At 34.9% G+C, this 16,845-nt stretch overlaps 1 protein-coding gene across 1 annotated transcript; it reads right to left on the bottom strand.

Annotated features, from left to right (window-relative positions):
• Window positions 1–2,413: 2,413 nt before the first annotated feature.
• On the bottom strand, window positions 2,414–15,806 carry LOC110115020 (receptor-like cytoplasmic kinase 176). Its single transcript, XM_020848116.2, has 7 exons — window positions 15,648–15,806; window positions 15,202–15,566; window positions 13,886–14,211; window positions 13,622–13,757; window positions 4,331–4,473; window positions 4,101–4,224; window positions 2,414–3,066 (listed from the first exon to the last, which is right to left on the bottom strand). The coding sequence occupies exons 2-7, from the start codon at window positions 15,275–15,277 to the stop codon at window positions 2,615–2,617; spliced, it is 1,257 nt and encodes a 418-aa protein (XP_020703775.1). The 5' UTR covers window positions 15,278–15,566; window positions 15,648–15,806; the 3' UTR covers window positions 2,414–2,614.
• Window positions 15,807–16,845: the final 1,039 nt, after the last annotated feature.

The following is a 16,845-nucleotide window of genomic DNA, read 5'->3' on the forward strand; positions in this document are numbered from 1 at the left end:
TTTTAGTATAAAAAAAGCTGTTTTAAAAAGCAGCAAGAAAGATGTCCCAAACAAAGCCTTTGTAGGACTTAAAACGAATCTGTATCAAGGTTTTGTTGATCTTCTTTCTTATCTTTTTGTTTTTCACTTGAAATGCTATTTGAGATGTTCATTTGAAATGCTTTGAATAATATTCTCACCCACTTACTTGTGAGATCTTGTGGTGTGCATTTTCTCACTTAGTTTAGGAACAATTTGGTTAATTTTGCGAGATTTTGTTTCAATTAATTTCTGTATATTAAAATGTTAAATGGTTTTCGTGATTGTCTAGCGAGCATTCGGTTGTATATTAATGGGATTGGGCAAATTTATTGCTTAGTTTTTGTTAATAGATTTTTTATTTATTAATTTTTTGGAAAGAGAACGATGGAATCAATTCTAACCTTTGATTCCGATGATTTTGGTTGGAATTGATTCAAGCTTCATTTGTGATGATTTTTTTACTGTTTTTTGAAGCAGTTTTTGTCACGATCAAGCCCGACTAGCCTGAAATAACGAGGTGGAACAGTCAGTCGCACGAAAAGCACATGTAAATCATAATCAATTTCATTTAAACTTTTATAACATAACATAAACATCATCCATTAATATGAAAGAGCCATTAAAAAAATCAAATTAAAGTATTTCAAATTTGTTTATCTCACACAACTAAAAACATTAACATCAATAAATTTTTTAGACACAAGTACAAACTACTGAACTCAAACTCAGCAGAAAATATAAAAACCTTTCTTTTTGAGGTCCTCTGCGATGGTAGGTATACTGTCGTCTTGTAGCCATCACTTCATAACAAAATCGCCTAAAAAATATTTTCAATAATAGATGAGCCAACGCTCAGTAGGTGAAAAATATTTATCTTAAATTCATAAAATATTTTTTTTCTTAAACATGTCATTAAACAGAAATAATAAAGGAACATAATAAACATTCAGATATGATTTCATAAAATATTTTCATAATCAGTGCTTAAAACATTTTCTTAAAATCCTTCTTTCTTTCTTTTTCATAAACTTTTTTTTTTTCTTAAATACTTTCATTAAATGTATAAGTTTTATAATCATAATATGATAAACACCAATCTTGAAAGTATCAGAGTTTTGTATTGATCAGGTACACAGTTTTTTGGCCATTTCCTTTACCATTTGACTCCGAACAACCTCATTACCATTTGACTTTTGTAAGCCATTTTACCATTTGGTTCCTTAGAACTCCATTATCATTTTGGCACTTCCGGATCAACATACACATGCACTTTATAATATTCATATTTATCAAGGGATTTGAAATTATTCAATGCATCATATGATCTTTAATGATTTTCGATTAAAGAAAATTTTGTCTCTTATGCCTCAAGTTTTGTTTATCAACTTTAGCATTTCTAAATATCAGCCATAAATGTAAACAATACTTGAAAAACTAAAGAAAAATAATGGATTCATAAACATAAACATTAGCATATAAATTTTTTAAAAATGTAGTATTAACTTAACTAATTTTCATGAACTTAATTTAAATGCAACCACCTACCTTGCAAGTAGCGAACAAACATCACAACGATGCACGACATTGCTTAACCACATGTCGTCTCCTTAATCCACACCTAAGGATAGTTACAATTGAACTAAGCACATATTACAAATATTTTCAATAATTAAAATAATTCATTTCTATTTTTAGAATTATTATAAATCCAAATTTTAAAAATCCCTAAATCATGAATTTTCATCATAACATCAAGCTAAACATTTCCCTAAATCATAGTAGGATTTGAATTTATGTTTTGAATGAACGACTTCAAACTTTTGAGGCCATTTTGAAAAGTAAATAGCTCCATTCAATTAAAATTTCATGTCAATACAATTATCCTCTGGGTGTTTGATCATTTTTAGCAAATCCACTAAGCATTCTCAAATCTCTTGTTTAAGAGTTTGACATAGAGATCCAAACACACGCAAAACTTTGCATAACGTATTTTGCACTTCTATTACATTTATATAGGTGCAACATGTCTAGTTGTTCACCTTCAATGACTTCTAGACGGTACTATATAAGTCTACCTTTTGTCTTTATTGTCTATTAAGCAAAAGGAAGGAACGAGCCTAATGGAATGCAACGCTCATTTCATAAAGCTTCCTAGTTGTTATTTTTTTAATGGATAATGAAAATCATAGAATCTTCTTCACTGTATTAGCTCCAGCTTTTATTATTGTATTTTACAGCATGCCAAGTACAAGTTTCAACAATATTCGGGTTAAACAAGTTATGTTGATCTAAAAATATTACATGATCCATACAATAAACGGACAAAATGGATCGAATTCGAGTTAGACAGATTCGAGCCGAGTAAAATTCGGATCCCATAATATGACCAATATAATAAAATCGAGTCAAGTATATTCATGTATGCATATATGCCTCAACCTTAATATCTTGATATTACCAAACTGGCAAAAGAGAATAAACAACATGATCTATTATACAATCAAACAGTTCAACAAAAAGAGATAAAAACCAGATCTCTAATGTCAACAATCATACAAACATGTACCAGCTAAGAATACAGAAGCTCCTACCCTTATAGAGAGGAAGGAAGGGGCCTTGGGTACGCCATCTTCCCACTGCCACTCTCTTCCAAGCTTCTCATACTGGACTTTTGAGATCCACTTTCAAAGCTCTGAGCGTTTATCTTTGGCTCTTGTTGAGATCTCTTCTCTGTGTCATTCGTCTTCTGAAGCTGCTCGAGAACAGCCACTACATTTTCCATGCTAGGCCTCAACCTCCCTTCTGAGGACAGGCACCGGAAGGCGAGTGAGGCAACTTTCTGAGCTCCTTCAAATGAATGCTGGCCTTCGAGCCTTCTGTCCAAGATGCGAAAAACTTTGCGCTTGTTGGTGAGGTAAGGCCTTGCCCACTCGACCAGATTGTGCTCCCCAAGTGGGCGGTTCTTGTCCACGGCTCGCCGGCCGGATAACATCTCAAGAAGGACCACACCGAAGCTATACACGTCACTTTTTTCGGTTAAGTGACCTGCCAGAATGAAACATCTGGTTAAATGAGAATGTTTGACTGCATGATGTACTATTTGGGGCTGGTTGGTAGCACCCAGGATTTGATTTAAGTAGGATTTCATAAATCCTCTAAATCCGGATTTCGGAAATCTTGAGGGGCCTAAATCCTGAAATTGTTTGGTAACATTCATGATAAATCCTATTAAATCTCGTATGACTGTTTAGCTATATAGTAAATTTAACGAGCATACACTTCCTATCAAGCCAATGAATTTCGTAAATCCGACAAAAAAAAGATTTTGGAAATCCATAATTTAGCACGAGAAGGCGGAATTTCCATCTACGGTGGCTTTAATTTTCCGTGAGATTTGGTTTTGCATTTTTAGGCCGTTTGGCTGGATTTCGCTCAAATCCGGCCTAAATCCTGCTACCAAACAGCCCCTTTGTGTGTGGAGAATAATTTCCAGTTCTGAAACAAAATAGCTTGTTTCAGCTAATTGGAAAAATTTTCAGAGCTAAAACTTGGCCATTTGGTATTTTGATGACTGAAATCCTAAGAACCAGCAAATTATGCATAGGCCATTGTCGAAACTCTGCAAAAGATATGAATGGCAGATAGCCTTGAACAGATAGCGCTTGCTGAGTTATGAATGTATTCTTGCATTCTAAGTGTTAAGATTAATTGGGTATCTGATGGGCGTGTTTGTGCAAGTTTTAATTAATGAAGATTAACTTGTTTCAGATGGGTTTAGAAGGTCTTCAATGATAAAGATGCAGAACGGGGGACAACACAATTTTAGGTATGAACAATTTCGACTTATTTAAAAAAGAGTTCATTTACTTACCTAGGTTCCCAGAAGAATGCAGTCAGAATTTTGAAATTTTGTTCAATAAACAGCACATAGTAACATATTGTACTAAAAGATTGGATGGAAAGTACAGATAAATAAGAATTATAAGGTCGCTGCAAATCAATAACACTAATGTGCAACATGAATGAGAAGACCGAGCGAGAAAAAAACAAAAAAATAGTAACACTGGTCATCAACTTACCTGTTGCAAGATACTCAGGAGCTGCGTATCCATATGTTCCCATGACCCTAGTAGAGACATGACTCTTTTCTCCAGAAGGTCCATCTTTTGCCAATCCGAAGTCAGAAAGTTTTGCACAGTAGTTCTGTAAATAAATATAGAAGAACAGTAGGGAATGTGAATAAAACATAAGTTTGTGCAAGAACAAATAATAGGAAAATTCATGTCAAGCTGGTTAGAATTTTACATACCGCATCCAGAAGGACATTAGAAGTTTTAAAATCGCGATAAATGACTTTTGTATCAGCGCCGTGCAGAAAAGCCAGTCCTCTAGCAGCCCCAAGTGCAACCTTCATGCGCAGGCTCCAGGAAAGTGGTTGAAAATGTGAGCCTCCTGCAGAAAAATTGTTGTATATATTGACTTGGTCTTATGAGTCATTTCAGAGCACTCTCAGAATCTTACAATTTCCTAATTTGACAAAGGAAATAATGCTATCATAAGGCATAAAACCTTCCCTCACATATATCTTCATCATAATCTCATCATTATTGCCCTTCTCCCAACTATTTAGGATCAACCTTATAAATCCTAGTTTTTCATTCTGTTCCTGCTGAGTGTTGTGTGAGGATATAACATATAGTTCACAAATCATTTTAAATAATTTTTATCCATATAACTTTAGTCAATTAATGCAGAAAATAAAAATTCAACCCTCTAAAAATCATCATCATCAGTGAAATATTTTTAATTACAAAAAATAAATAAAAAAATGAAGTTATGCTCAAATCATGTTAGTACAAATTTGACGTCGACAAATTTACATCTAATATTCATCAGCCAAATCAAAGCATAAACTGTGTGCATCCACAAAGTAATCCATAAATCTTCACAAGTAGGTATTTCGCATACAACAACAACAACAACATCAAAAGCCTTTATCCCACTATGAATTCACAAGAAAGAGTTGGCAAGATGAATTCAACGAATTAATAATAGGCATATGAAATAAGGTAAAATCATACAAATTTAAAATTTGATTAAAATAAGAATTTCCTATCATTTTTATTTTGTAGGCATTAGTTTCTATGTGAAAGAAAATTTAAATAACCAGGCCTTCTTTGCATTTAATTTCATAAAAGTCCCTAATGGAACCCTTTTGGATTTAAACACATTATCACTTTATCATGAGATTTAAATTATATATCATCCTGTTCACATCAGTATACAACTTGTCATTACCATATTTAGTAGCAAAATTTTTTGTAAATATCATCATGCAAATCAAGCATATATTCTGCAAATACACTACAGTTAAACTCTAGAAGGTAAATAAGATTTCTGGACTTTCTAAGTTGATAAATTATGATAATTGCAAATGAATTCATGTTAATAGTCCTATTAGCAGATGAATTGCATATAAACCCAGCCATAAATAATATCAAATTCCCAACCCAAATGCATGTGTTTTTATGAAACAACATAACAAACCTCCCAACTCCTAGTTGCTCTTTTAGGGGCTGTTTGGCAACAAGTGGGATTTAACTTTAGTGGGATTTAATAAATCTTGTAAATCCGGATTTAGTAAATCCGAAATAGGTTAAATCCTGAAAACTGTTTGGTATGCAAAATGTTAAATCATGTTAAATCCGGAGAAACTGTTTGGTAACATATTTCAGGATTTATAGCAGTTAGGCATTTAAATGCGAAGAAGATAATTATAACTTAAAAATAAATTTATAATTAAAAATAAAAAATATAATGTGTTATAAACTTAAAAATATGTTAAGTACAAATTACCCATTAATTATTATTTATACAATTAATCATATTATTTAATAATAGATATATTAAGTTATATTAATTAATCTAATTATATTAATATTTAATTACTAATTATATAATTAAGTTAAATTAGATAATTAATTTATGCACTAATTATACAATTAACTATTTAATTAATTTACTTAAGTATTAATAATTTAAATTATATTAATTAAGTTAATCAATAATAACTTAGAGGCGTCTAGGGTTTGCCTTTCATCTTCTCTTTTCGTCGTTGTTGTTGGGCTCCGTTGCTTTCGCAGGAGGTGTAGAGATTGCAGGCGTCGCTTCTTCGGCTCCTTCGTGGCTGTTCGACTTCGCTCCTACCGACTTCAACCCGGATCGGAAGTTATGGCATTTTGATCGGAAGAAAGAACGGGAGCTCGCTGGCTGTGAAGGTAACTTTCTCCCTTTCGCGCGCTTCTTCGGATAAATCCCGCTCGGATTTACTAAATCCGGCTACCCCTCGGATTTACTAAATCCCGGATTTAAGCTGTAAATCCGTAAATCCAGGATTTATTGAATCCCGGGATTTAACGCACTAACAAAAACTGTTTGGCTGGATTTAGCGTAAATCCGACTTAAATCCCGCTGTAAATCCGATACCAAACAGCCCCTTAGTTTGTCCATTAGTTTGTGGAAAAAAAAAACATATAAAAATTTAGGTTTATTCTCATTTTCAGCCAAAGAGTTTCAAAAAATAACTAAAGAAGTTAACATCTTGATTAAAAATAATTGTTTCATGTAAGTCATGTAGTTTAACTTCATTAAAACATATTTTAGCATTATGGCTACATATGAGATGTTGTCACATTGTAGCATTATGAATGGTCCAGCGTGCTGTCACATTGTAGTAGATAAGTTACCATTCTGACTTGTCATATTGATCAATCAAAAGGATTCAAGGGTACAAGTAGTCCAAACAAATGGCTTTATAGTCTCAGACCTGAGTGGATTTCCTAGAGAGGAGGAATGAATTAGACTAGTTGGGTATGTAAATCAACCCAGTCGGAAATGTGCCACTTTAGGTGGATTTGTAACCAATTAGTTTGGGGTTGGCCTAGATTATTATTTTGAACGAGTCATTCCTCATGAAATGTCCAATCGATCCTGACAAGACAATCAAATGGATGCCTATTGACATGATCGAACCACCCTTAAGCTTGTCGAAAGTTATTTGAATGGTTCATGTAGGAGTTCTGTGTCATTAGATCAAACTTTATGGATCTTATTGCAGTCTGTTTGTCGCAATTATATGATAAGGTGGAAGTATCTTAGAAAAGGCAAGCATGACATCTATGAAGTTGTATCAAGTCTGATTAGTCACATCTGATTCCAGTTGGAGTAACCTTATAGATCACACCAGCTTGCCTCACAACTTTAAGCATTACACTATGCATTCCACATATATGGAGGTATAAATCACACCCTCCTGCCTACTATCTATTGCAAATGAATGTTTACATAAAATATGCAAATGCTTTGAACCCACATGATTCTTTTGCATAGTCAGAATCACTCTTAGGTTTTATTGGTTTTAAAAATAATATTCTCCCATGATGATTCTCGAAAGCATAAACATTAAACATTCCAAAATGAATAACATCTAAATCATAAAATTAAAGTCAACCAAAAATAACACAAGCATTGTCCATGAGAAATGCATCAAACCGTATTCTACTAATATAGGTAACCAACTAAATTGGAACTAAACATTTCTGAAAAAAAAAAAAATAGCTAACTTATCTACTCATACTACATTACCACCTTATATATTTATGGTTCTAGATTAGGTTTCATATTTATACGATCTAAAACAAACCTAGATACAACAATCATGCAAATTCAATTATCAATTATGAGTTTAAATAGCTTCTCCCTATGTTTAAAATAGGCTTGAAAAATTGTTGGCTTCTTCCAATCAGATTTAACCTTACGAATAACTTATGATGCAACACATGACATTCACTGAATTATCAACTAAAGCATCCTCATAATCACTAATATCTTTATCAAATTAAAGAACATCAATATTGTTGAACTTATTTATTTTTTCCTCGGCATTTATGTGCATGTTATTATTGGGACACGCACTAGCATAATGACAAGTTTGATGATACTAGAAACATCTTTTAGTATAAACCCTAGACCCAAATAAAAACGCATCTGATTTCCCCTTGGTGACCTTATTAATTGTAGTGTTACTTAACTTAGATGCAAAGTGCAGTAGATTGAACATTCTTATTTTGATGAAATGATAAACTTCAAAAATAAGTAGTAATTAGGGTTGCAAATGAATCTTACGACAAGCTACTTAGCTACTTGTGGTTCAGCTCGAGTGTAGCTCATTCTTGATTGTTTGCTTAACTAATCAAATAAGTTTAAATAATTTTTAAAATACTCGATTATTAAATAACAAATTTGAATTTTTTTTAACTCATTTATTTTCATGAACAATATAATTTAAAGAACGTGAACATGCTCAATAAAAAGCACTTTGATGTGGAGAGAATGAGCTCCATAGCATATCAGGAACCTTTTCAACTACCCTGTGGGTTATCGTGGAGGGTTAGGGTTGTGTTGAATTTATTTCTACAATAGTTTTTTGTTGGGGTTTTGGGTTTCTAGTGGCCGCTAGGAATTGTGCGAGAGACAATTCACCTCTCGAACTGTGAATCAACTTGCATCTTGTCTTTCTTTGCTTGGAGATTAGTACAGCCCCCTTAGTGTTATATTTGGATCCATTTGAAGTAAGTTTGTTGTTTTTTGTATTGTTGTGTGTTGTTTTGATCGTCAGACCATTGATATCAAAGCACGATTCGGGACCTATGATGTCGAAGAAAGTGGATGCTTTAGAAGAAAAACTAGAAGGAAAAGTTGGTCAATTCAAATATGAAATTGAGAAACGGATTTCATCCATGGAAGGATGGTTTTCTAAACAAGAAGGACATTATGACGAAACTATTGGAGCTTCACACCCAACCAATAACATCGGAGGCGAGGGCACCAGCGGGCGGCTAAGAAAATGAGGGAAAACACAATATCGGCAAAATGAGGGATGATCGAGAGGTAGAAATCTTGGGCGATATGGAAAATATGTGATGCAATAAAAAAGATAGCAAATATACATAAAAATTAGGCCTTCCTTCCAAAATACCAAAAATGACAAAATACAACAATTAAACAAAACATAACTTAACTTTCATATGATAAAGACAACGCATATAAACTTATAACATAAAAACACCTAAAATTGTTTTTACATCGCTTGAGAAGAAAGGTACAAATGAGGTGGACACTTGTGGGGAGAAGAATTAGATAAGAAGTCCGAGACGAAATTGTAGAAGAGAGGGAAGAGAAATTGAACAAGCTCGCAAGCTTTCCCAAGAAGAAACCTGCATATTTTTTGCTCGAAAAATTCTTCGCATCGTCTCCTTTTAAGCTTCAAAACATTCCCAATTTATAGGTGAAAAGAGAGCCAAACAGCCCATAATATCTCCAGCCGACCCAATCAGGAAAGGGGAAACAAAAGGCCAGCAGGCAGCCCCAGGAACAGCAGCCGAACCAACCCAAAAAGGGGAGCCAAAAGACCAACAGGCGCTGCCTGAAACAGCAGCCAAAGGGACCACACGGGGGAGAGGAAAAGGCAACCACGGGAATAGCAAAAGTCAGCCATGGGACAAGGAAAAGCCAGCCACGGAACAGGAGCTAGCGGAGGAACCGAAAGGCCAGCAAAGAGGGGAGGGAAAGGGGGCATGAACCTGGCTGAAATTAGTAAATGAAAGGGAGTTGATGGCGATAGTGTTGGCAATACATAAATGGAGACCATATATGTTGGGGCAACACTTCATAGTTAGGACTGACTAGTGGAGTTTGAAGTTTATGTTAAAATAGAAGATGTGATAGAGGAGCATCAACAGTTGCTTTCCAAGTTATTGGGTTATGACTTCAAGATCCAATATAAGTTCGGGCTAAAAAATAAAGCTACAGATGCTCTCTCCAAGCGTTGTGAAAACCCTTAGGTTATGGCTCTATCTGTTCCCATGGTGTTGGATCGGGAGGCCTTGAAGCGTGAGAGCGAGCAGGATGAGGAGCTGAGTAAGATCAGAGGAGACTTATTGCAAGAAAAGAACAGCCATCCTGATTACTCTTTGATAGGTCAGAAATTGCTATATTGTTGACAATCTATGCAGTCAAGAACATCACCATGCTCCACTTGTTATAGGTTTCTAGCACACTAATGGGGCGGGGGGGGGGATTCAGGAGTTCAGAAGACATATCATAAGTCTGGCAGCGGAGCTTATAATTTGGGTGGGCATACGAAAGGATATAGAGGAGTTGGCGGCCAATTGTGATGTGTGTCAAAGACAAAAATACCTGGTTCTGGTTCCAAGTGGTCTTCTAAAGCCTTTATCATTACCCGAGAAAGTGTGGAAAGATGTGACTATGGACTTCATTGAGATACTACCTAGATCAGAAGGATTTAGTGTGATTTTAGTGGTGGTGGATAGATTGAGCAAATATGCTCATTTCATTCGCTTATGCCGCCCATAGACTGCAGTGTTGGTGGCAGATGCATTCATTAAAGTGGTGATCCGTTTGCATGGCATATATGATGCCATTTTGTCCGATCGGGACAAGATCTTTCTAAGTCATATCTAGAAAGAGTTATTTAAGATGCAGGGGACTATCCTGAAGCGAAGTATAGCTTACCACTCCCAGAAGGATGGCCAAATGGAGGTGGTGAATTGCAGTGTAGAGACTTATCTTTGTTGCTTTGTATCAGATACACCAAATATGTAGGCCAAGTAGTTAGCCTTGGCAGAATATTGGTATAACATTTCATATCATACAATAGCCTAGACAATGCCATTTAAAATCCTATATGCGAGGGATCCACCTCATTTGATACATTATGGGCATAGCAACACACCAGTGTCAGTAGTAGAGCAGTACTTGGGAGAAAAAGATCAAATTTTGGTAGAATTGAAGGATCGTCTATGGAGAGCACAACAAATCATGAAGAAACAAACGGATGGACATAAGAGAGAAATGCAGTTTGAGGTTAGGGACAAGGTTTATCTAGAAATCCAACCTTACAGACAAAAGACTTTGGCTCGACGAAGAAATGAGAAGCTCTACCTTGCTATTTTGTGTCCTACGAGATAGTGGAGCGCATTAGCACATTAGCATATCGCCTAAGAATGCCACCAACCTCAGCCATCTATCTCGTATTTCATATATTGTAATTGAGACGAGCCATTCGAGCCAACACACCCTTGCCTGCCCTACCAGTCACACTATCAGAGGATATGGAGGTAATATTAGAATCATTGGAGGTGAAGGGGGTACGCCAAGGAGACAATGGGATCATGGAGGTGCTGATCAAGTGGAAGGATTTACTAGAGTATGAGACGACATGGGAGCCCTACAGTACCATCCATAAGCAATTTTCTTCTTTCCACCTTAAGGATAAGGTGACTTTTTTGGGAGGGGAGTATTGATGTGGGGCTCAAGAACTTTATAGCAGATCAGGAACCTTTCTGCTCCCCTATGGGGACTAGGGGTGTAAACGAGTCAAGTTTAGGCCTTATTGAGTTCGGCTCATCAGTTGGAAAGCGAGCTCGAACTCGAGATCGATAGACGAGCTCGAACTCGAGCTCATCCCTCGGTAAACGAGCTCAAGCCGACTTGCGAGCTAACTGGAGAGCCATAGGCATGAATTTTAAAATTTAGACGGGATTTTAAAACTTAGGCTGGATTTTTAAAACTTAAGTGGAATTTTTAAAAATTAATCAAAATTTAGAAAAAAATATGAAATATTTAACATTTAAATAAAACTTAGATGATTTTTTATTTTTTTTATATTTAAATTTAATAAATAAAATAAAATTATTTAAAAAATATTAATATTTATTCGAGCCAGCTTACGAGTCGAGCCAGTTCAAGCTCGAACTCGAGCTTGTTTACTAAACGAGCTCGAACGCGACCTTTAGCTTGACTCGTGAGCTCGATAAGCTCGGCTCGCGAGCCTATAAACGAGTCGAGATCGAGACAACTCGGCTCACTTACACCCCTAGTGGGGCCGAGGACCTCCTTTATCACCTATAAGAGAAGAAGTTTTGGAGGGAGCTTTTTGGAAATGATATAATCAGGGATGTAAGGGGTATTTATTATGGTATTTGGGCTATTTAAGAGAGGAAAATTATGGAGGGTTAGGATTAAATTGAATTTGTTCCTATAGCAATTTTTGTTAGGGTTTTGGGTTCCTAGTGGCTGTTAGGAATGGGAGAGATGATTCACCTCTTAATCAATGAATCAACTTGTATTGTCTTTCTTTGCTTAGAGATTAGTAATTATAACCCCTTGCTGTTATAAGTGGATCCATTTGGAGTAAGCTTGTTGTTTTTTACATTGTTGTGTGTTGTTTTGATCATCAAATTCTATCACATGTTAAGAAGCTCAATTAATATTTATTACAGAGCTCATGAACAAGCTCATTAAAATACTCAATTAATGTTCAATACAAAGCTCTTGAACACATTAAGAAACTTGATTAAGTTTTATTATAAAAATAATGAACTTAATTTAACTGTTTTATAGTTATTATACAATAATATCATAATTAATCATTAATAAATAACTTTTAAAAATATTAAACATTATAACATCAATTAATTAAACCAAATTATAAATATCTATTAAATTAATTTTATTTATAAAGAGCCTATTCAACGGCAGCTTAAAAAATATTCGATAGGCTGGCTCATTTATGGGCTCAATAAGGATGATAAATATGTTCATTAACGGGCTAGAGATAATTGTTCATGAATAGAAATGCTCATTTATTATTTTATATGAGCCACTTGTTTAAAGTTCAATATGTACAATTTAAATCGAATATGAGACGAACACAAATCAAGCTTGAAAACCTTCTATTTTAAATTAACCAAGCTTGAACACAAACAAAAAAGCTCGAATCGAGCTCAAACAAGGTGCTAATAAACAAGCTCAAATATAAACAAGCACGTGCTCGTTTCAACTCTATTTGTTTAGTAATAATCTTCTTAAACATGTGAAACTCTAATATTTTCTCAATTTAATGCAAGTTGAAAAGCATGGTCAAATGATAGAAAGAAACAAGGTATCATCTCTTTTAATATCAACTCTCAAACAAGCATAAACAAAAGGAGTGTCATTTTAGAATATTCAATTATCTCAAAAGACCAAAAAAAAAAAAGTTCCAAATTTACTCATACATTTAGCAGCAATTTTAGTTCCTATCTTAAATGAATTAACTTCATCAAATAAATGATCTTGATCTAAAAGAGGTAAATATTTTTCTTTGAAAAACCCTTTCATTTCAACCAAGGTTGAAGTAGGTTCCCTTCCTAATATATTTATCTTTGGCATTCCACTCTTATCCAATAGAACTTCTACAACAATCCACTTAATGCAACTTAGCCATATTATCTTAAATTAAATTTACTTTCAAACATCAGCAACCTATATTTGTAATTTCCCAACGACTAAATTCCACCACCTTCATATCATCAGAATATTTCAATTTACAACTTGGACAAAAGAACTAATGCTACAATATGGCATAAAGCCTCTCCTCCTCATCAAATATAATCGAGTAAAAGTAAAATTACATTGGTGAAGTTACATTAGGATATGAAATATCAAAAAGCAAGTACGTAAAACATAAGAAGCTTACTCCTAAATAGATGGTTTTCAAGGCTCCCTCGAGGCATGAATTCATAGACCAGCAAGCGATGCTCATCCTCTAAACAGTATCCAATCAGCTTTACTAGATTTGGGTGATGTAGCTGGCCCAGATAATTGACTTCTGCCTATAAGTTTTGAGAAAAAAATTGATTCGCATTGAAGAAATGCAAGTTCTGATATGTTTTGGCTTGAAATTATTAGTTATTTGCACATTATAGTTTGTAAGAAACACCAAAAACTACAGCATACTCACCAACCATTCCCTATGACCCTGGAAACTATTCTGGTTGAGCCTTTTCACAGCAATAATCATTCCAAACCCTGGTTTCACCGCTGTGAGTGTGTGCTCATCAATCCAACCCTTAAAAACAGAACCAAAACCTCCCTCCCCCAACACACTGTCCGAGCGGAAATTTCTGGTGGCAGATTTGAGCTCATTGAAGGCAAAACTCTTCACATTTGTTGACTGCAAAATCTCTCCCTCACTACGTGGTGTAGGAGGCACAGAGGATGAGGAAGTGCGACCGCTGCTGCTGTATAATCCACTTCCAAACTTGCTGCTATCCTTTGAATTGGTTCCTAAAAGAATAAAATACAATTTGCATGATGCATGAATGAATCAGAAAATTGAGATGTTTGTATTGAACATACAACAATCAAATGAATGAATATATTTCACGTAAGTCATTGAAAAAATATACATTATCAAATTATTAAAAAAAAACAAATTTCTATCTAGAAACAATTCAAAAGTCCAACATTCAAGGAAATTGAATTGCAACACATTCAAAGCTATAGATCAAAGGAGTAGTCGAGTAGAGCTGAGATTTTAACTCAAAGATCAAAGATCGCATGAAGATTCGATTTTTGTCTCATATTGCGTCAAACTTTGAATGTGTAACTCAGGAAATTGAAAATTAATCAATAACAGATCTTTTTTTTTTTTTTTTTGGCTTGAATCAAAGTTAAGGAGCCATGTCTAAACTGAATTGAGATCGAATCGAGTTAAATTATAACCAAACTTGGCTTGACACGATATCCAACTGCATGACTTTGAGTAGACCTTTAGTCGGGGCCAGATAAATTGAATCAATAACAACCATACAAAGAAGAGATGGTAATAATCCACTGTATTGATTCAAAAAACGTCTCAGTGAAAATAATAATAGCATTCAGCTAACAGAGATAACAGAGATAAAATACAAGAACAGCCAAACCACGGAAAATTGGTAAACCCAAATGCAGTAACAAGAACTATCAATCTGAATCCAAGTTATATAAATATTATTCAATTTATACCTCGTTAAAAAAACCCATACTTAAAAACAATTCGGAACACACAAGACTCAGTGCATTCTAGAATAGAAGAAAGATAAAAACTGGCATTTCTCCCTCAAAACTAGTGATCTAGGCGTAAAGCCTTCTATCGCTTGCTCTGAGAGGATTGAGAATTGCCGGTTTTCAAAATTTTCAAATAATCTACATAAAATCTAAAATTCAATACCTACTACAATTTAGTCGTCAAATGTACTCGAAAAAATAAAAATCTAAGAAGAATAAACGGACCACCTGAGCTTGTGGCTAAGGTAGAGGCGCTGTATGAAGGGCTGACAGTCTTGGTCCTCCCGCTCCAGCAGCTTCCCATCTCAACGCCAACAAAACTCCAACCTTTGGTCCTCCTTCCGAACCTCCGTCCCCTAATTCGGAAGAAGAACAAAGAGCTGGGATTTTAATGACGGGCACACAGTTGACCAGACGCAACCGTGAGAAATCAGCAGTATAAATTTCAGGAGAAATCTGCAGCATAATCCAGCTGAACTCCTCTCCCTCCCCTCGAACCTCGGCGCCTCACTTCAAATAAGAGGAATTCACCCCTCGCTGGCCAATACAATACCGAGAAACGACTCCCACAACCATATTAACCGCAATTGCGCCTAGTATTCGCAGAGGGAAAAAATAATAATTGATAGAAGAAGAAGAACAACAAAACTTTCTAGGGTTTGGCTCATCCTCACCTGTCCTCTTCGCTCTTTCGTCAACGTTGACGCTTCTCTCCACTTTTAGCTATCGCGCTGTGGCTCCAGAGCAAGAGCAAGACAACAGGAAGGGGAAGAAATAGCATTAATGGCGGGTATCTACCACGGACTTCGTCCATGTGGCCTGCTGTAAGACCTCAGAACAAGTACTCCTTTTTTTTAAAAAGGGGATTTACGTAAACATCCTCAAATAAATCATTATTACATTTTCACCATTAAAATCACTTTATTTTCATAGCTCCAATTTTTTTTTTTTTTTTTCGAATTAGTTTTAAGCGCTTATGAATATTTTGTGAGATAAATTTGATGATGTGAGTCAATTTATTAAAAAAAAAAATATATTAATATAAAAGATATTTAAAATATATTAATGTTTGATAATCCTCGCAATATACTATTCATGTTCTGTATTTTCTAAAGTCTCATTTCTTATTAACATTGGGAAACATATTCTCACATATTTATTTATTGCTCATTTTAGAGTTTCTTTCTTTATTAATTTATGAATGGTCTATAAGCTCATTTCCAAGGTTAATAATGTTTTAGGTTTGATATATTATCATACAATTTTTTTTTAGAAGTTTTGGAATTAAATTCATGATCATTTGAATTTTAATTTAGGCAACATTATATATATGCAGTCAAATTGAATGTCTCAATGAGATGAATCTAACAACACCAAAAGTGCTACAATATTACTTCAAATGAGCCTGAGTCAAACCCTTAAAATATAGTTGAAAACTTGTTGATCTTGTTTGAAGGACCGAATAATCTTCAATTTTTGCTTGCTAATAATGAAAAAGGAAACCACTAAAAGGGAATCCAATGCCTCAAACATTATTCAATTCTAAGATCATTAAAGTTAGGGGTGTCAATATTTGGCACAACTCGAAATCTTATCAAGACCCAACCCAAAAAATTCCAGTTTTGGGTCAACCCATTTATCAAACGGGTCGGATACGAGTTAAAAAATGTGACCCATTTCTAAAATCAGATTGGGTTCGGGTTGACCCGGAAATCCAAAATCAACTCAAAGTTGATACGGGTCCGCTAGCTTTCCTTGCCACTGGTCTCGCCAGGCCTAGCCCACTAGCACGCAGCACGACTCAACCATAGTCCTAGCCTGCCTCGACTTGGCCCTTCACCTTTCACATCGTCACACGCCTAGCCGCCCACG

This window comes from Dendrobium catenatum, unplaced genomic scaffold (assembly GCF_001605985.2).
Source record: "Dendrobium catenatum unplaced genomic scaffold, ASM160598v2 original_scaffold_285563, whole genome shotgun sequence".
NCBI classification, from domain to species: Eukaryota; Viridiplantae; Streptophyta; class Magnoliopsida; order Asparagales; family Orchidaceae; genus Dendrobium; species Dendrobium catenatum.

Excerpts from the sequence above, each read along its gene's own strand:
- LOC110115020 (XM_020848116.2), bottom strand. The coding sequence starts at position 15,277 with ATGGGAAGCTGCTGGAGCGGGAGGACCAAGACTGTCAGCCCTTCATAC. Across the intron at positions 14,212-15,201 it reads TACCTTAGCCACAAGCTCAG|GAACCAATTCAAAGGATAGC; the intron begins GTGGTCCGTTTA and ends TTATTCTTTTAG. Across the intron at positions 3,067-4,100 it reads TCCTGAGTATCTTGCAACAG|GTCACTTAACCGAAAAAAGT; the intron begins GTAAGTTGATGA and ends TCATTCTGGCAG.